Raw genomic sequence first — 21,525 nt, 5'->3', positions numbered from 1 at the left:
AAATTTGAATTAAGGAGTATTAAATATTTCATAGCGGGAGGCCTTCTGTGTCGCCGTTTTCTGCCATTTATCGGCAAATCGACTGTTGTATCATCAAGGGATTTGAAGCTGCACTACGGCAATATTCTGAGTGCATAAAATTGTTTTTGTATACTAGCCTTATTACCTGTCATCGTCGATGTGATCGGTGTACATTGCTGTCTGTTTTTCTTTTAATTAACTTCTGATAGTCGGACATGCTCTTAATTACAATTGCTTGTACTTTGCTATTACGGCCACGCGCCTTTCTTTATTTCACACCGCAGCACTGCGGCTGACGATTTGTGCACTATTCAAATATTCTTTTCTGTGTGTACATTTTTTTCTTTTTTGTCAGCATTTTTTCATATTATGTGCTGTCAGTGACATGCAAGAGTTCTTAATGTTCAAAGAGTTCGTGATTTTTTTGTATTTCTATGGAATAGTTCTAACAAAATGTGCAGTTGTAAAACTGCATCTCCTGCCTTGGCCGGTGCTGGCAGCATGAATAAATAAATAAGTAAATAAATAAATAAGAAATGAAAATAAATAAATGAATAAATAAATAAATAAATAAAACCTTATGTGTGTTAAAGTATCACACCCTTATATTCTTTTCTCTTTTGCAACATTAGTTTCTTATTAGCGCTTTTTAACGAATGTTTTGCTTTGATGAAACGAAAATTCAGCATTCATTGGTTGTTGCACTTCTGTGGGTGCCTGGTTACTCCCATCGGTCTGTCGGCCTTTTTGTCCTCGTTTCGCTAAGCAGAACTGAATTAACGCTTTTATGGCGGCTCAAATACTTCGTGCCTGCTGGTTTGTGAGGCATACAACAGTTTCAGGTGAAATATTTCAGATGTTGCAAACACCTGCAAAGTCACGTATACGCGCTTAATCTTCAGGCACTCTGTGTTCTCACACTCTCCTAGGTTTTCACGAAACCATAGATATTCCCCCCCCCAGTTTTGCCCATTTTGTTACATGCAACCACAGCTACAACCTGGAATTAAGCATGCAGTTAAAATAAGAAATGTTGTAAGTAAAGTTTTTAAGCTTTTTTTATTGCTGATTTGTATTAAGCCCTCGGGGAAGGGAGATGCATAGCATGTAACTGCATTTTTCATTCGAACGCCAGCCTTTCTCCAAGAACAACCGAAAATAAAAACAATTAGCATAGGGCAAACGCACTAGCACGGACGTGTGCTGGTTTACCCGACGCCAGTTGCGCAGGAGCAGTGGTAGGGTGCAGCCATGCGACGCCACTGCACGTACGCAGCCAGCATCACAAATGTGCATACGCCTAAGCTAATATTTCTCCACTATGCTAAATGCAGCTCATCTCACGTGGCTTGGAAAGCACCACGGACGCCGCTGCAAACTTCTTTACGGCAAGGAGCACAGCGGCGGAAATGAAATTAATTTTTGGGCAATTTCTTTTTCCTTAAACAGGAAAACAAATGGGCAGCGGCTATTCGTTTTCGTCTGGTCTTCGGCTTAAAAATCGTGGCTAGAGTCGGCCACGCTCAGTTTTACGCCGACACCAAATCTTCGAGAAAGGGCGCCTTTAAGAGTCACGACAACCTCGACGAACTTGAGAAAACTCCAGTGGTACTGATATCACTCAGGAGATTCCTAATTGTCACTGGCGTGGCAGCCAAACGGATAACGCCAAGTGCTGGTTTTGAACAAAGAAGCCAATAAACACTCTTCAAAGCTTTGCCCAACAAGCAAACCAAGATCATCTCCTCACCGTCCGAAAGGCAAATGGCCGCTAGGCCCGCAATCCACACAGACGTTGGTGTCTCGTCGGTACCCGCGTCCGTCCACTGTTTCATCCAAACCAGATATGAACCCACTGCTCCACCACGGGCCATGAAGCATAGAGCAGCGACCACAATGAAGGGACCACTTATCCGCACTGCAGAGGAAAATAGGTCCATGGTTCCCTGAAACATAGAAGTAACATCGTTCATAACAAAAGGTGGCATTTTCGGTGGCATTTTGTTTTCGTGGCCTTAAGGCATCATTGCTTACTTTAGCTTCGTAAAGTTTTCGTATGGAGTGTTTTTTTGCGTTATCTGGAACATCTCACCGGGATCTTTTCGACGATCATCTAGCGGTGCTCGTCCTGGTATGCTGCGCAACCACAACGGCACTTCTAAGTCCAAGTTTTAAAGGTCTACCTCCTACTTTTACAAAAATTGCAGCCTTATTTCTTTTACTAGGTAGCAAATATACGCTCACTCTGAAAACCGGTAATCTTCGACAAACACACATTCTCCTTTAAGTGAGATATGTTCCGCTATCTGCAATGAGCAGCTGCCTAGCATGCCTAAAATACCATGCTTGTCCACATTTTTGCAAAATCTATGCTCGATTGGATCATTCTCTTTTCTACACGACCCCTTTATTTTTTTTCAGTCCACTCCTTATCCCTACCATTACCACTCGAAGTTCTAGACCTTGCTCATGTTTGGCAACCTTTAAATACAGCCGGCCTCTGAGACATTGGCACAAGATTTCATCCACTCCTTGTGATGTGTTGTAAGAATAGTTTACTATGTCTTGCTAGCCCCTCTTGACTCTGTTGACAACCTCATTACTGCACACAATTTAGTCGCATTCAGGTTAACACAGCAGCATACTTTCCGGTACCTGCTTGAAAGCGTAGTTGGCTCTTTCAACATATGTAACAAGCCCTAGCCAAGAACGCACGCTTGCTGAATTCGGAGTAGACAAGGCTGTACTTGCTGAATACTCACTGAGTCCCCAGAAAATTCAACGTACCATAAGCGACTCCATACTTTCTTCTTCGGTTACTTGATGAGTAACTTTGCCAATTGCTTGAGTTAGGGCCAGGTTTCTGAAGCAGCAGTGACAGCAGTGTTAACAAGTTGAGGGCACAGATATCTAAGTGAAATTAAGGAAAATTAACAGTTGGCTCTTTCATGGCAGTTAGAATACAGTGTGCGCACATCGCACCAAACTATTTCGTTAACGTGAGAAGTTGCGCTAGTTTGGACGTATTCATGGGTAAAGAGCGAAAAAATAAAATGACGGCAGAGAACACAACATAACTAAACTATTTGTTGTGCAGTATTTATGCTCTGACCTTTTGGGAGATAAATAAACACTATGTTTTCTTTTAGATTGATTTCGCTTATAATAACAATGATAAGGCATATAATTAATACAGATGCTTCTACCCGCCGTGGTGGATACGTAACTTTGGCTTCTGTATCGTGATCTTAAATTCGCAAGATCGAATCAGGCCGAGAAAGCCGCGTTTCAAAACAGGCGAATGCAAGAAAAGGCACTACGATGTGCGATGCCAGCACACTTTATTGAGCCCCCGGTGGTTTAAGTTAATACGGGCCGCCATAAAAAAGCGCTCATTATAGGTCATGTGTCTGTTGAAGACAAAATCTCTCAAACTACATCCATAGCAAAGATTGATGAATATTCTGGCACGCTGCGAGGACGTACATTGGAAATTGTGCTTAAAGGTTTAATGCTCATATATGAAAAAGGTAGATGCGCGATGTGAAAACCCTTTAACTTTATGTTACTTAAGATTTTGATTTTTTTCTGCTTACCTGCTGAATCCGAGTCTGCTTGTGTCCTTAATATGAATTCCTTCCCTGATTGTGGTAGGACATCTCGGGTCTTTGATAAGTTCACTGATGTCATCAAAAATAGTAAGTTTGGAGTCGGCGACAAGCATAATTTGATCCATCTGCTGCAGGTATCGAGTTTGGCTGCATACGATAATTCGTGTCTGGAAATGTAGAAGCTTCAGAATTATCCCCACGTTAGTTGCCCGCAGAATGCAACAGCTTGAACTGTGTAAAAGTGACAATAAATTATTTTATCTAACAGTTACTACATGAATCAACGCCAAAATCGCTGTGTGAAATACTTTGTTTTTCTGTAAAGGTTCGGTGCGCTAACGTTTGACTTGAAAACACACCTAGGCGAGAAGCGTTGGAAAACTGTATGGGCATCAAAATAATTGTAGAAGAATGAAGCGAAACCAGCGTTAAAAGAAGAGAGCGTTTCTCAGCAATCAATCCCTCAAGTTTGAGGTGGGTTCAGTAAGGGAGCGATAACAATTAGTATCTACCCCAGCGCAGCCCTGCTGGTACAAAAAAAAAGAGTAAGGGTTTTAAGAAGCTGCTGGAAAAAAATTCATTCCTATCCAAGAATGGCCCACACCACCACAGCTTGTCCTGGTCGGCGACGGCGCAATGAGGATGCTTAAGGCTAAATACTCACTATAAAAAGCGTTTCTGCTGCGAAGACCGATAATTCTTTAGTGCAGCAATACAAATGGGAAGGGACACATAAGTACCGCCTTAAGGGTGTTCCGCAATAGCGTCATACCCTTAACTCCTATATATGCAGAAGGTCATTCGCTACTTTACATTCTAAATCCCTGGTAGTCCTGATATCCAACCTGCCGCAGTGGTTAAGCGATGCACAGGTGCACCCAGCAATAGGCCTTGTGTGACCCAGGTTACTCTTCCCGAGTGACCGATCATTAATTTTACTGCAATCTGCAACGGTGGGCAGTTTGCTCACTATTCATTTGGCAGGATGTCATGACGCCGCAAGGTCACGTTACCTGGGTGGTACGCCTCCGTCCTAGGTCACTCTCCGGGCACAAACAGCCGGAGTCATGCTCGGGATTTTTCGATCACAACAGCGACGCCGGATTTTTTGCTTAACGGGGCCTTCAACGCTATCGCGGAAAAATATAAACTGATTGACTGGACGAAGGCCAGCGAAGATTAAAAGCGAGTTAGGCTTACATGAGTGGCAGCATAAATCATCGCTGCTTCCAGTATAGTTAGGTTTAGTGACTTTCACAGCTAAGTGCGCATGTGTTAGGATCAATCAGTAACAGTGGCAACGTTACGCCCAAGGCTTTGAATCAAAAGTGCTAAAAGTGCGCATTCTTTTAAAACAGAAGCATTTTAGCTTTACAATGAGGTTCCCTACGCACTCTTTTTCATAACCTAAAGAATACAGCGCTCATCAGGTTATGACATATTGCTTTAGACCTCCCGCTGGTCACTCAATGTAAGCGCGTATAAAAAGGCTAAGATTTCTCAGTGGGCGTCAACCCATCAAGGTTCACTAATAATCTGGGTCTCAAATATTGTGAAAAAAATTTTCTGTATTGTGTATATTCACTGGCGCAGTCGTTCTTGGAATCGGCTACAGGACGGGCGTGCTGTGAAGTTTCCACCATTTAGAAAAGATAAAAACACTGCTAACTGTGCAATACCACCGTTCGATATTATAAGTCAGTCACAGAAATCAATAAAAGTTAAATCAGAGGACATATGTACAAATAAGAGCGACGGCGGAAACATATAAAACGGCGGCTGCCTTCACAGTAGACCCCACATGAGCTGCGGCTTTAAAGAAGGCCTGTACTGCTTTTACACTCCTTAGATAGGAAGTTTTGTTTTTCTTTTGCCAACATATGCTCACTTTCTCTGAATGAGTTAAACATTGCTTGGTTCTTGAAATAGCGATTATAATAACCATTGTTTGTTTTGATTATCGGTGTGCATTTGTTTTGTGTTCTGCCTTTCTGAAGCATACGTTATAACCTCTTTCTTCGTATTCATTTAAAATAGTTGTTTCCCGGAGCTTTTGACAGGTATTCCGGCTCTTTGAGCTCAGAATGTTGGGGATATTAGAGCTCGTGAAGCAGATCCTGCATATTTTCATCTATCATAGTTTGCTTGGCAGAAACTGATCAACGAATAACTCATAATCAAATTAAATGAAAGCGAACAAGCTTTTTCTTCAAATCGAAAACGTTTCATGAAGGCCTGATTATTCACCCTGAATTTTGCAAGCTCTTCAAGGTTGTGACGGAAAAAAATGTTTTATAGCTGAATTAATTGAGCGTTATGATGAAATCACAGGTAAATTATTTTACGCACTTTTTCCTGCAGGATTCCTTTCCTCCCGATCACTTGTTCGAAGACCTTGGAAGCAACGCGGGCATCCAGCGCACTGAGGGTGTCGTCCAGAAGGTAGACACTGCTGTCGCTGTAAACTGCCCGAGCGAGGGCAATCCTCTGCTTTTGTCCGCCACTCAGTGTCGCCCCCTGTCGTAGGAAAGCGACAGCGCAAGGTTCACGCGTGTGATGAAAGGAGCCAAAAGGGCAGTGCGATATTATCTATAGTGCACTATTGTCCAGTCTCAATTTTACCAGAGTTCTCGAAAGTCTTTGGAAACGTTAATTGTGCGCGAATTCACAGTTTCTGTAGCAAAAATAGCCTCATAAGAAGCCATCAATTTGGTTTAATAAATGTCGCCCAACACAAGGTGCTATTTTGATGCAGAAAGAAATGTTAGAATTCCTGCAAACAAATTGATGACACGATCGCTATACATGGATACCAAGAAAGCCTTCAACCTTGCAAATCACACCATTTTATTGAATAAAATGGAACGCTATAGGTTCAGAGGGATAGCGCTGGAAGTAACTCGTTCATATCGTGCAGATTAATCCCAATATGCTGATATAGAAATTACAAATCGCGTTTTAGAGAGATGATAACAGGGGTGCCAGAGGGATATATTTTGGAACATATTCTATTCCTTTTCTACAACAAAGGCATCTTACAAAATTTTTAAACTTGCAATTTTTTTTCTGCGCAGATGATTGCAGTGTGTTTTTTCTAGAAAAATTACAGCGCACGTTGCAATCGAGGCCGATAATTTGGTTTGCAGTTTAGACGAATCGTGCAAGACAAATTTCCTAACATTATTTGAATCAAAAACAAAGTATGTGTTGTTTTGTACAGTGAGAACATTAGCTAAGGTGCCTGAATTCATTGTGCTTGAAGTGCAAAATCTTTTCACTGAAAAATGAATGAAAACATTTGCTAGTGTATTTGCTGAACACATGAGCTGGAACCAGCACATTCAGTAGCTATTAGATAAATGAAGCGAAGCAGTGCGTATCATTAATTAATGGTTACCCATAAACTCTTCCAGCGGCGATTAGAAGACTCCCTTATGATGCCCTCTTCATCTTTATTTGTCTTACTGTGTATTGGTTTCGGGAAATAGTACAGCTGAAAACCTATACAAATTCACTATAGTGCAAACAAAGGCAGTCCGCGCGGCATCAAATGTTTTCTATATAGAACACACCGCGCCTCTTTGTTGAAAAGCTTAGAATAGTTCGAGTTCAGGGCTTGTACACTTACACACTACTTTTTTCTGATAAGGAAGCGATGCAGGGCACGTTACATGTTTTTCTTGACATTGCACAACTTGAACAAACCCCTACAACTTATCTTTTCCCCTGTCAACCGCTTTGACATGTTTCGTTTTCGCGCACATAATTTATTACAGAAATATTCCGGCTTTATTAACTGTGGTGGTGTTCTTTACTATTTTAGAATGTATTTTCCTCTCCATTCCTAAAGGGTGGCGGGAGCACAGTCAATCTGCACTGTATAATATTTTTCTCCGGTAGCGTTTTGTAAAGTTGTGAAGTTAAGTTGCTTTGATTGTATGGTTGGTTGGTTTACGAGGGTTTAGCGTCTTAAAGCGACTCAGGCTATGAGAGACGCCGTAGTGAAGGGCTCCGGAAATTTCGACCACCTGGGGTTCTTTAACGTGCACTGACATCGCACAGTACACGGGCCTCTAGAATTTCGCCTCCATCGAAATTCGACCGCCGCGGCCGGGATCGAACCCGCGTCTTTCGGGCCAGCAGCCGAGTGCCATAACCAATCAGCCACCGCGGCGGCCTGCTTTGATTGTATGATTTATTTGCTCCAACCTGCTTAACTCGTGATTTAAAATAGGCACTTAGCTCGTTACTATAAAAAAAGCCACAAAATAATAGTTCGCAGGTGAAAATTCGTTGCATAATACCCTACCTACGCAATTATTTTGTTTGTAAATATCGCATTTATGTAATTCTCCAACTTCAAACGCAGGTTTTGCAAGAGAGAGCGAAACACGTGGCTGTAAAGCATAGTATTCGCATGACTGAAATTTTGAAACGACCATTTCATATTATACTGCTCATTCCTTTTTTAAGTACCCAGTGAAACACATTCACGGTGTACATTGCTATCTAAAACAGATAATGCTGGTTTTAGAGAAAAAATTGACGCCAAAATAAGTTAATTTGTGTCTGTACATCTCAATTAAAGGACGAAGTCCCTGCTACGGCCGCGGCTTTCGACGATTGACTTCTACGCTGGCTGTGGCGGGTGCATTTTGATGGAGGCGAAATGAAAAAGTAGACGGAAGCAGTGGTTTAGGTGCCCGTGAAACAATCCAGGGATAGAAATTCATTGCAAATCCTCAAAACTGCATGGAATCAAATTTTAAAAACTTGCTTTAAACTGTGATAACATATCGCCCGTAAAAGTATACGGACAACACTGGGTATGTAAAAAACGTTTTCCGATAGTCAGAAAACCAAAAAAACATGAAATTTTTAAGTTACGTGCGATTGGTGGAGTTGGCAAGTGTTATACTGCAAATGGCTGCTATCTGATACAGACTCATATGAATGTAGACCTCGAGATTACTTGGAGCAGGTTCTGCATAGGAAGTGCAAAATGTTTTCATATCTTAATTCACAGCAATTTACAGACACCATTTTCTCAGTGCGCAAAAAAAAAAATCCAGCGCGAACTTTCGGCTGACAATCGTCAATAAACGCACCTTTTGTCCAACTTCTGTGAGGTCTCCTGCCGGGAAGGCAGCCATGTCTTTGAGTAGGTCGCAGGCACTCAGTACATGCTCGTAGAGCGTGGCGTTTAGTGGCTTTCCGAAGAGGATGTTGTCCCTGATAGACATGTTGTAGATGCATGCAGTCTGTGGAACGTACGCCACAGATCCCTGCAGAAGGAAGTGGCATAGCGTTACAAGGAATTTTTTTGCTCTAGTTTCAGTATTGGGGCGGCTGGCTCTAGCAAACGGTATAGTTGTGTGCAATGTTATCACACCCTGCTAGATGTGATTACGGTACATGCATACATATCTGTAAAGCGCTGTGTTGTGCATGGCTTCATTGTAATATATGTATCTATTATCTAGCTTGCAATATAAAGATGAAAATTTCATGTTTTATTCACTGAACTCAAGTCAAAAGTGAACTTGCTGAATTTGCTTTAAAGTCTTAGAGCACATTATTGCTCTCCATCCTTATCAGTATTGCTGCATGTGCGGAGTGTCTATCGTTACCGAATTTCTTGAGTTATTACTCTACTTCGCCAAAGCTCTTTTCGACAAAAATTAAATAGATGTTATTTTTCCTGGAGGCTTCTATGGAAGTTGACCATGTCTCCGATGCGGAAACATATTTAGAGGATAAGCGAATTTTTGAAAGGGTCTCCAGATATTTATCTCAATATCACCATTTTGTACAACTCGGCGGCCACATTTCAAGTACTTTCCCTGTCCTTTCTGGTTTTGCAAAGGGCTCAGTTTAGCCACTTTTCTGTTCCTTCTGGCAGCAAATAACAAACAAAGCGTAAAACAGAAATAACCTTGTACAAGCCAAAATTAGATTATTGACAGATGATCCATCCAGTACTAAGAAATAAAAATCCGTCAAGGCCAAATCTCTAACAATAATTTTGGCAAGATATCCCTAAATAGCAAGATGTGCAAACGAGAATTAACATTCTCAAAACAACCTCAATGACGATAAAGGAAAAGAAGTATAAACTATGTTTTCCTTAGCGCTAGACAACATCATTCGGCGTAACTATATCGTCCAATGTAAAGGGACGGATCGAAAATTGCATATGGTAAGTAAAGGGATGCAAAAGCTGATGATCCTGTAACGAGCAATGCGCATTCTAAGAAGCCAGGAAACCTTTTCGTGCAGGTGATTATCATAAATATGATCTTAAGATACACAAACCGCACCCACTTCCAGTTAAATCAAGTTCAAATTAGTGCGTCTTAGTTGTGTAGTGAAAACCTGTGCGTTGGATCTTTAACGCATATAGGCGCACCCACTGGCAGAGGGAAATTCTGCCCGAAATCGGTCTTGACATACAGGCCAGTTAAATGATAGTTCACCGCCTGTAATTTCTGCATATTCTCCTGCTGGCTATATATTATTGGCGCGGGTGTTGATTCCATCCATCAGCTGCAACCTAAAATCTACATCTCGTTTGCATAAAAGACTAAAACAGAGTCTGCCCAATGTGCTATTTTCATCCTTTCGAAAGAACCTGCCATAGGCTTCAACTAAGACAACAAGTGTAGGTTTGTGCAAGTAGTGCATTTCGCTCTGCAGGAGTAGAATTCTTTGGGCTACATCATGCTTGCGCCGCCTCTAAGAATTGAGAAATATTTAACACAAAAATTTTTTGCAAACAAAAAAGTGATGACCACTTTTCACTTCGTTCGTTTTTGTGCTTGTCATGAATCTTGTATTCTTCTGTTTGTCATATATGATGGAAGTGCTTATTCTGATTATTCGGTGTTATTTTATAGCCTTTTCAATAATTTGTAACATCCGTCCAATTTCCTTTGTTGTTCTGTTTGTACATTTTCAACTCTCAGAGCCTGTTCGACCCAGCGCCTGCTGGTGAAGACCCTTTAAGGAATTGAGAGCTTCGATATATAAAAACACAATGAGTTATCTTTGCGAAAATTGGTAGCGAAAGTGTGCGGTAGTTTATTACAGTAACTGTAACTGCAGAGGAAGGAGGATGAGGAAAGTCGAGGAGGTTAATCGGTAGATGAAACCAGTTTGCTATACTGTACCGGTGGAAATGAATGAGGGGATACAAAGGTCAGGAAGGCCATTTCATGTAAAAAGGTAAGTCTGAATGGCCTAGCCAGCAAGCATTCACGCGAGTGGACTGTTGTATTACCCCACCTGTAACTTAAGCATGTGCCTGAAATTTGGCACATATGTGCGCTTATATGCCTGAAGTGTGCATTAAAAAGAAGAAATAATTTTATTTAGCCAGAGCCGAGAAATCTGAAATTAACCTTTTGGGGCCGTCCCTGGGACGCATAACTTGTTGGGCACGGCTAGTTGTGGGGACGTTTTTTGGATGTCTTCGGGAAAAATGAAGACCGCCTGGAGACATTCCAAATGTCCTGATGTGATATTTCTGGGAGATTTTGAGGAGGTTTTGTGTTTGTTGGGCGGTGCTCAGATGTTTGATGACACAACAAATCGCCGACCCATCAAAGGGAAGGTTTGGTCGTAGACTCCTTTTCCAAGCTTTTCATCCCATAGAAAGCATAGCACCAGGCCGGGACACAAGTTTTAATATTTGCAAACAGATGGATCCCTGAAGGCAGTGGGGATTGAACCGAGCACCTCGCCAACCAACCAAGACCTCTAACCAATACAATGCCCCTCTGTACTTAATAGAGTTAAATGAAAGGTATGCAATAACAATCACCCACTTCTTTATTTATTAATTCACAGCACCATTTTCTGGCATTACATCGGAGGGAGGGGGGACTACAAAGTACAAGGAAATGCTGTACACCGTCCGTGAATAAAAATCAAAGCAAAAATCATCACCAATGTGCAGCAAAGCTTTCATTATCTAAATAAGATAATTACTAGCAATTAGAGACCATTCAAATAGTTCGAAGTCTCCGGAAAAAACTAATTTTAAAACAACTTGGTTTTTCATCTCTAATCTCTAACTTTGTGTTCATGGTCGACACGTTCAAGTCTATAAAATGGTGGAAAATTAAAATTTTCGCGTTGCATGCCAAATTGATAGTGGTAAATACTGAAATATTATGGAACAGTTGCAATCTAAATTTTTTTACGCCCCGGTACTAAAGGCTTTCATTTAAGTTCCTGTTTCACATTCGTTATGCTCACTTTCGGTCGCACCTGCCAAAAACATAATGGCCGCTAAGTATTGGACTCTTTCCAAGCTGGTTCCTATCTAGAATGTGTCGGTGAGCCTCATACAGTACATCCACATACAAGAATAGATCTAATCGAAGTTACAAGAATAGATCTAATCGAAGTTTTATACAGAAGATCCTTGGTTTCAAGCGGAAATGATCGTATACTTCGTCGTAAAAAGCGAAGCCCTTTGCTCGCTTTTGCGGTCATATGTTTTACGTGGTGGTGCCAGCACTATTTGGATATCAGAATTACTCCCTAATAATTGTGTTCTTGAACAGATTCTAATATGTGCTCATTTGTAACATAGCAGTTGTGCGGAGCGTTCTATTCTTTTTCGATAAAAAACGTGAGTGAATGGTTTTCTGCAAAATATAATTCAGTCTCCCCTCTTCGAACCGCTGCTGTATGGTATTTAGAACAGCTTGTAGCTCAGAAGCATCACAAACATGTTTTATTTGTCTGTATACAGCACAATAGCCGGCAAATAACCGCATACATGAGGTAACGCTTGCTGATACCACAAAAATATAAATAAACAAAAAGGGTCCTAAAACTGAACCCTGCGGAAAGCGCGATGGTACATCAGATATGTCCGATGAATCACCATTTATTGTAACGTATTGTGTGCTGAGGTATTGGTATTCCTATTTTGGAGATATGTGTTTGGAGATCAGATTTTCTTGTCTCCTCTTTTTATGTATTAAGCCTAAAAAAACAAAAAAACAACTATTGGAGTCACCAAGGCTTAGGGAATAAAAGGGGCCACAACCGGCCCCCATGTTCTAGAAGCGTTCAATGCTCTATTAGAACATCACGAAAATGTGACGGACATAACGCAAGAGCGACAACAGATTACCCTTATCTAAAGATAGCTAACACCTACCAAAATTGAATTTGCTACTGATTCAATAGTAAGAGAGTAATTACTCATTAATGTCCTCGCAAGCATAGCTATACGGCTACAAAAGAAAGCCATATAGCTTGTACTAAACTTCTAAGTTAAAGAAAAATTCTTCCTGGTTGGGCTAGGGAAAATATTAAAAGAAAGTACTCTGAATGCTCGCTATTTATGTTAAGCCATTCGAAGCACAGCTGTATTTCATTTCAAGGCCATGTTTGCTTTTGCACAACTAACATAAAAAATCGTGCGCAGCTTTTGTCACTTTGTTAATAAATAAAAATCTCCCATTTGAAGCAACGCCTGTTCGGACATGCTCGTTGTTTACACGTTTTCAAGAATACAGGACTAGCCGCAATTGTAAGAATGTTTGTATTAAGTCACAGAAAGAGAATTAACTCTATTTGAAGCGTATTGAATCGGAGCTGAAGTATAGTTAGCAATTTCTGGTCTCTTGTACCACAAACTGCGGCAAACGAACAAGAGAATTCTCCATTCCATTTTACTTCAATCAGATAGCTGTAGATCCGAAAAAATGAATTCCTACAGCCAAACAAAGTGTATGAATCGAATTCGAGGAATATTGAGCAAATATATTCGGTCAGTTCACAGGTTTTGTTTTGCCTTCAAAGGGTGCTTTTTGTAGTCATTTCGAGGGTTGAAATGATGATGAGGAAATTCTGGTTGTTATTTCTTGTCTTTGTAAGCTGGCTATGTGCTCCTTATGTAAGAGTAGTGTTCTTTATGACATATCTCCTTGGTTCGATTCCGTCGTTCTATCCTTGTCTGCTATGCTCATTTTGTTTGCTTGTTGGGCAGTGCGCGCTAATCGTCCTTAGGTTTGAACTGTTCGAATTAATCAGTGTTCTAATGTGTTTTGAAAGAGTGAGATCTGTGCTGTATGCTTGTATATATACTTTGCTTATACAGACGGACTGCCCTATCCGCATTCAAGCTGCATGCGTAAGCGGATAGGTACCGACGTTGATATACTCTTGGACGGAATAATAAGCTACAATTACAATGACAATTGGTAGTGCGTTCAGTTTCCTGCGCATCCGCGAGCAATTTTTACAGTCCAGAGCAAGACATTAAACCGTTCTTTGCATACGTTCTTGTTCTTATGATCTTACTAATCACATTCATATTACCATGTCACGCCAGTAGCTTATTTTTCCGCACTGATTAATTGGTGACGGTTGCGCAACAAGTTGCGCAACAAGGCCCCCGTAAGCCGGGGCCGAAACGTCATCTTTTTAACGATTGGTCGGCGCTTGAAGATTTTCCGCCATGAACATACCCGACCAGACGGGTTTCCGTCGAACCCTGGATTTCATATTTATTCATAGTACACTGCAACAGGAAACATAGGTCGAAGATGGAACCTCACGTCTACAATGCTCTGTCTGAGATGGCAAACTTACTGTAGGATCCTTTCGGCTTCGCTACTTTTTAGAAAAGAGAAGGGGAAATGCTCGTCGCTCTCTGGAGCCCAACGTTCTCAGCTTAACCCCGCTAGGGCTTTCATAGCCGCATCAGGAACGAATTCCTGACTTTGTTCTTATTGTAGGCCCTCGCTACCCCAATCACGATCGAAATACATAGGGTTGCTGCTGTTCTATACGACGAACTCAAGAGAGATTGCATTATCTCGCATTATCTGAAACGCAGCTCTTGTTGAGCTGCAGTCGTAGCAAATAAATCCATTATTTTGCTGGCGTGCAAACAATCAGGACGCAAGCAACAACGCTAGAAATTGGAAACAAACTATCCGATCTTTAAAGTAGCTTTACCGAACTCGAAGTTAATATTGTTCTTTTGGCCAAGCTGCGGTGGCGATCATACACATTTGAGCCAACAGTTGTAGGTGCTTTTTTATTTTTTATTTGTATATTGAGCTTCCAGAAGTATTTTGCGGCAGTTTACATGTATTTTGGACAAACACGACATATTTGTCAGCCATTATCGAATCCGCTTTCTAGAGCTTAAGATTTGCCCCAAAGCGAAGAACCATTTCAAAACAGAAAATTGAATTTAAAATAGCTTGCGCCTCCTCGATATAAACTCCCGTCATCCACACCGATAAGAACTGCTTGGCCTGGTTTAGCAACTGCAGTGGAGCATAGCTCCTGAGTTTCCCTAAAAAAAATCGGTGTAGACACAACAAGCTTACTTGCGAATTCAGCCAATGATGATAACACCGCGTTTTATTTTTGCTCTTCGGTAGCTTATAAAAGCTGCACATTCGGTCACAGGGCTGCCTTTGTAGTTCTTCCCTTTCAGTTTATCAGGAATAAGTCACGCGTATTCCGTTGGATATTAGCAGACTCGGCCCTGTAACTGCTATCTATAGATGTCTGTGCTTCAGATTTGGCATGCGATTTTCATAACGGTAGATGTCGCTGGGGACGGCAGCAGACAAAAAAGCAACATGGCAGGCGGTGACACCTGGTGTAAACCTTTCTATCTAATGTTGCCTTTAAAGTACCACCGACGCTGACTTTGCTATGTGTATAGGCGGACTTGTGTTGGGACACTCACTTTCACGCAGCAGCTACCGCTAAGGATACGCATGTCGCCCTGCAGCGTGGCCAGCAGCGCTGACTTCCCGCTCCCGACGGGTCCCACCAGGGCGACCAGGGAACCAGGCCTCAACGTGAGGCTCACGTCACGAAGGACCGCTTCAGGGCTGTTTCCGGGGCAGGTTGCGCCAGAGCCCCAGGCGAACGAACACCGTTTCAGGTAGATCGAACCTAAAGGGTGTGTTATATGTTAGAAACGCAGTGGTTAAAAACAGGAAATACAGCGGCAGTATAAGAATGCCCAGTGACTGCAAACGAATGCAAAAAGCGGAGGTTGTTACCATTCCAACTCTCTCTTGGTTGACGAAATAAACGTTACGCATTAGCCTCTTGCCCGCAGTGCAATTCAAAACTGCACCTCTTGTATTATGTATGTAGCTATGCGTGGATGCACCTGCGATATGTATGATTTTGTGTGTAAGCATGAACGTACACGCGCGTAGACGCTCAATGAACGTGATAGTGCAAAAGCTGTATCTCAAGCGCGCCATCTTAAAAGCATTGTGGAAACTAAAATTACACAAGTAAAGTGAGGAATTTCAGATCATACTGGTAACATCCGTGATATGTCACCTTCATAGGAAGCCTGGCTAGGCAGATCAATGGCTTTGCCTTTTGGCTAGTGGTCCCAATGTCGCGATCTCAAATTCGCCTTTAGATAGAAGTTAAATGCAAACAAACCCGGATGCAGTGCGATTGTGGAGCACTTTAAAGAGCCCCAGGTGATCTAAATTTATCCGGAGCCCTTGATTACGACGTGTGTCGTTGACCATGAGTCGCTTCAGAACGTTAGACCCTACATACACATATTTTTATAACCAACCAGAAGCTAACGACTCCGGCAGAGACTGCAGATGGAGCTCTTGCATTGGCCTGTATTTACTAAATCAAGATTATTGGCTGTTAACATTTTGTCAGGACGTCCCGCTTGCCACTGTGTTACGTTAGGTTCAGACTGAGCCGCAAGCTCGTATGCAAGACCGTAACTCGCCTTTCACCGCCTGGACAATCCACACCTTGGCGCTGTCTCAAACCAGATTATTAAACACGGCTGTTCTATACAATCCGACATCGTCGACGAGACAATGGTGACATCAGTGTACAGAGTTTTGAGAGGAAATATTAAATAGAACCGGAAATGATTTCCGCTCCGAAGAACGAGAAAATGTTTTGAGCTGGCATCTGTGGCAGCCTTATCAAGATATGTTCGCGAGTATTGCACTCATTATTCATGCGTGCCTCGGGAAAAATATCAGGATGTTCCTTAGCACTATGACTGGTCATAAAATAAATAGTTGAAATAATCTCTTTGGACAATGAGCTAGTGCGGTTTTTAAGTTCACATAAATTGGAACAAAAATGCTGTCGTACTTCGTGTACAGCGTCAAGTTCGCCTGATATCCTTGTTATCTCGTTGACTGTGATCAGACTGTTAAATATCTTGGTATATACATTGACAGCGATTTATGCTGGATTACACACATGTCTAATGACATAATCCATTGATTATTATTTCCTCAGGCATGGCTTGTGCTGTTTCTTTACAGTTCCGCCTGCCGGGAAGGACACGATGAGTAGTATTCTTAAAGAGACAATGAAGAAAACTCAAACCATTTTTACTTCGTTGAAATACCAGTTTTGTGACTCTATTTCATTATGCGATTGTTTGTCACCCAACGACGACGTGACGCATGTGGGATAACCTGGGGATCACACAGATAGAAGACGGCGGTAGAAATGTGTAATAACAGTGAAATATATAACAAATAGTCTCCCTTCGAACTAATTCTGGTGCTAGAATACGCATCAGCTTCATTGTAGCTTCGGAACATGTATCAGAGTTTTGTATCGATCTTTATATCTAGTGGCAAAACACAAAAACTGCACATATCAGAGTGTGTAGGGAGCCTATTTATGTTTACATATTCCAGCCTCCTATAAAGCTACCACAAAAGAAGCAATAAAAAACGCAAATCCAATCAAAATCGTAACAATCAGCATCAAGTGAGGTACTATGACAGCACGCGGAACCAGAAATTCAGAGCACGTTATATATCAGCAGTAACTCAGATCGGGAAACCTGAAGCAATGCGCAAATAACTCGAAGTAACTGAACACAAGGCCTCATGCAAAGAGAGTAAGAGCAGTATCCTAGAAATCGTGGAGGGCTACTGGTCTTCAAAAATTACCTGTTTCTAAAAGCGCGCAGTGGTCATCATCACTAATGTGATCACTTCTCTCACCTTCCGGTCGGAGTACGTCGTCTGTAGTTTTGACATCAGCTTCTCTCTCTCCCTCTCCACAAGCAGTGGCGATCCGTTTCAACCCAAATATTAACTGCAGATTGCCAGAAACAAAACATTTCGTAAGAATGGGGATCTATGTACACATTTATATAGAAATGATACGGAAGTTCACTGTAAAGAGCCGGAACCATATACATTTTTTTCAAGATTACAGATCTGTGCACGCACAGATATAAAAAACATACGGAAGTCCATAGCAAGAACCCATAAACAATTATGTTCGTAAGAACTAGCACCTATGGACGCACTGATAGAGAATAGTTACGACAGTTCATAGCAAAAAGGCAGAACAAAATATGTTCGTAAGAATAGGCATCTATGGACACGCTGATAAAGAAAGATTACAAGACTTTATAGTAGGAAACCAGAACCAAATATGTTCGTAAGAATGTGTATCCATGTGCACACTAATAAAGAAAAGTTACGGGAGTTCAAAATGAGAAGGCGGAGCCAAATGTTTTCGTAAACGGTATCTATGTCCACACTACCACACAAACAACTCAGTACTTCATACTAAGAAACCAGGACCGAATATTTTCGTAAGAATAGGCATCTGTAAACACACTGATAAATAAGAGTTACGAGAGTTCACGGTAAGCAGCCAGAACCAAATTTTTTCGTAAGTACAAGGATCTATATACACACTGATATATAAAAGATGCATGAGTTCAGTCCCTTTAGCGCTCCAGTTTCAGTAGTCTCAAACTGGTGACGGGAAAATGGGAGTTTAAATCGCTTTTGCAATTGCTGCTGAATAAGCGGCCAGTGGTGACATACGCGAAGAACGCTCCGGCCATTTATGACTCACCATTGTTATTAATTTGAGAGTGACCACGATGTTGCTGTTTGTTGGGTCTAGGAGTGACAGCGCATAGATGCACGAAAACGACAGAGAAGCAGTCAGGCCTATGTCAGGGTAAAATAGAGCCAGTGCACTGAATAGTATGATAGCCATCTGCAAACGAAAAGATTTCACTCAAATTACTACGGATCCGTAATGTAAACGGGGTTAGAAGTGAAGGAATCGGTCCACAGAAAGCACCCGCCATCGTCGGACTTCGAATCGTTCAGTGCAAAAAAAAAGATTCTGCCCCTTACTACAATCCAGCCTTAAAGGTTATTTTAAAAAAGCAAAGCTTTGTCCGCAATGAAAATGTCCACACTTCATGGCGGCTCGTAACTGGTGTTTAAGAATATCGATACTAACGGAAGCCATGATATGTAGATATTCATACATTGTAACTTTACACTACCCACTTTAAAGCAAACTACTTATAAATTTAATCTGTCGCTCACAGGCTGACTGAAACTGTTTTTAATCGGCAGTCCAAATAAATATCGTTGAGCTCTTCATGCTACAACTATATAAAAACCATGCGCAATTTGGGCTATGACTTCAAAACGGTGGCAAGCACTGCTGAAGCGCGCTGCATTTAACAGCATGCTCAGGTTGGAGAACAAGACCTTTTAGTGGGAAAGCACTATTTCACTAGCTAGCCTGATGTAAAGCCTCTCAGATACCTTCAGAAATAAATAAATATTGCCACGACTGTGTTTCTAACTCGTGGCTACGCAGACAGATGAGCTTCGCTGGCCACTGGACGTGAGCACTTTGCACGAGAACACGCCTCGTTTTAAACTTCCGCACCTTAGCTCTGTGCGTCATCGTCTTGATCGACTGCAAAACTGTGCGCAAATACAACTATTAGCCTTCTACCCTGAAAAATCCGCAGATGGTCGTGCAGCCTTTGATACAGTCAAGAAACCAAAGGAAACACGCACAGCTGGCGGCTCTCTTTGTGGATCAACAGCGCTGAATCGTTGATCAACAGCACTCATTAGAGGCCGCAGCATCCGAAGGGATTCCCACCGGCCTCCCCCAAAGCTGTGCAACAGAGTTTCGGTTGGTTCCCCTTTCTGGGTGTTTTAATCATCGCCTGAGGACACCTCATACGCGTTTTGAGCTACGTGGCGGTTGTGACACAGATGTGCGCTGCATCAGTTGGTAGAAACGTGGCAATGGAGCAAACGCTTTGGCACTGACAACAATCTTGCAGAAACGCGGCACTTTATTTATTTATTTGAGCCACAAGGGTCCCTGGCGGGACATTACATGAGGGTTGGGCGCAAGAACAGCGGTTAACAATGAATGTTACTTGGGAATCATGACGATGACATGGTTTCCTCGATGGCAGTCTTGAAATGGACTAGATCAGGGATTAGTGCTACGTCGCAGGGAAGATCATTCCATTCGCGAGCTGTGTGAACAAAAACTTATTTCTGAAATGTAGTAGTGCGGGCACGATGCGGGATGACGCTGTTTGGATGGCCTGTGCGGGGTGTTCGACGTACTGGTAGAATATGAGCTTCCTGTCACGGGGTGAACAATGAAAAAACCTGTGATAAAGGCAGAGACGTGAAATTCGGCGACGGGAAGCGAGAGAAGGAAGTTTTAGTTGGAACTTCAAGGTGGATATGGTAGAGTATTGCAAGTAGTTTGAAAGTTTAAAGCAAGTGGCCCGATTCTGAACATATTCAAGGGCTGTGGTAAGGTTAGACTGATAGGGGTCAAATATTGCGCAAGCCTATTAAAATTTAGGTCGCACAAATTTTTTATAAGCTAGTAATTTTACGGAAGAAGGTGTCATGCGCAGGTTACGACGGAGTTTCCCAACTGCTCGATTTGATGAGTTTATTATGTGGTTAATGTGGCAAGACCATGACAAGTCACTAGCGAGGTTAATAAAAAGTTACTTAAAAGAGTTAGTGGAAATAATGGCAGTATCGTTAACTTTATAAGTAGGCAGATTATAATTTCGGCGGTGGTGAAAAGAAATTTGTACAGCCTTTGTAGTAACTAGGGACATTAGTCACGTAGTGCACCCATGCTGTATGTTATCCAGGTCACTTTGGAGGATGTAAGCAACCTCGGCGTTAGTTATGGGGCGGTAGAGTACGCAATCATCCACGAAAAGGCGGATGCTAGATGTTACTGTGGAAGGCAAATCGTTAATGTATATTAGAAAGAGCAAGGGGCCAAGAACTGTGCCTTTGTATACCCCTGGGGAATGACCCGCCGGTGTTCTTTGGGCAAAGTGGCAATGACGATGGAAAAATTACTCAGTTGCTTTAGAGGAGATGAGTAACATGGTTGAGATAGTAAAGCGAGCGTGACAAGCCCCGGGCTTTTCAGTCTGTCTCGAGAACGGTAGAGTGCCTCGGCCTTCGCAGCAACAACAGATACCGATAATGTCCACCTGCAAAAACCTACTTTAGCACAGCATTTCTTGCTAAGCAAAGCTAACCTGCCGTTGAATTTTTCTGTCCTCCAAATGCACTTATATCCTGAGCGACTGGGTTTCACATCACACGAGGTGTGGTGCCAACATGTAGAAGGAATGTCAATGAGGCTCTGCTGGTGAACTGATGAGCTCTACCACCATGAACTTCTGTTGTACCATTGGCCTCATGTTCAAGAGTCTCACCGATTCTAGTTTTCTCCAGTTACTGAGCCTTATGCAGTACGTATAACGGATGTCCCGCAACTAAGCCTGTGAAGTGTGAGTGTTGACAAGAAAAGGTCCATTCGCCAGCTAAGTACCTCCTTACAATGCAGTGAATGCTTACTGCTGAGTCGGATGCTTTCTCGGCCATTCAGGTTGTAGGATTTAGTGATGTCTCACATTGAACGACTTAGGAAGGGGTAGCAAGGACAACACATTTTTGAAATGTATCCACAAAATACGCTGTTCGCTAAAACAAGGCGAAATATATGATGACGAAATCGCTTAGTCTGTCTTATGCGGAATGCTTTC

The 21,525-nt window shown here is 42.0% G+C and overlaps 1 protein-coding gene across 1 annotated transcript in view; it reads right to left on the bottom strand.

Annotated features, from left to right (window-relative positions):
- Positions 1–21,525, bottom strand: part of LOC144132603 (ATP-binding cassette sub-family C member 3-like) — a 112,795-nt gene that overhangs the window by 14,322 nt on the left and 76,948 nt on the right. The window contains exons 12-19 of the mRNA XM_077665132.1: positions 18,519–18,665; positions 17,648–17,741; positions 15,364–15,575; positions 8,741–8,917; positions 5,982–6,149; positions 3,618–3,799; positions 2,809–2,884; positions 1,772–1,967 (exon numbers count right to left, since the gene is read on the bottom strand). Coding sequence (XP_077521258.1) covers positions 1,772–1,967; positions 2,809–2,884; positions 3,618–3,799; positions 5,982–6,149; positions 8,741–8,917; positions 15,364–15,575; positions 17,648–17,741; positions 18,519–18,665 — 1,252 coding nt within the window. The remainder of the gene's footprint in view (positions 1–1,771; positions 1,968–2,808; positions 2,885–3,617; positions 3,800–5,981; positions 6,150–8,740; positions 8,918–15,363; positions 15,576–17,647; positions 17,742–18,518; positions 18,666–21,525) is intronic.

The sequence above is a fragment of the Amblyomma americanum genome, chromosome 5 (genome assembly GCF_052857255.1).
Source record: "Amblyomma americanum isolate KBUSLIRL-KWMA chromosome 5, ASM5285725v1, whole genome shotgun sequence".
In the NCBI taxonomy this organism is placed as follows: domain Eukaryota; kingdom Metazoa; phylum Arthropoda; class Arachnida; order Ixodida; family Ixodidae; genus Amblyomma; species Amblyomma americanum.
This window is presented reverse-complemented; position numbering and strand designations above follow the sequence as displayed.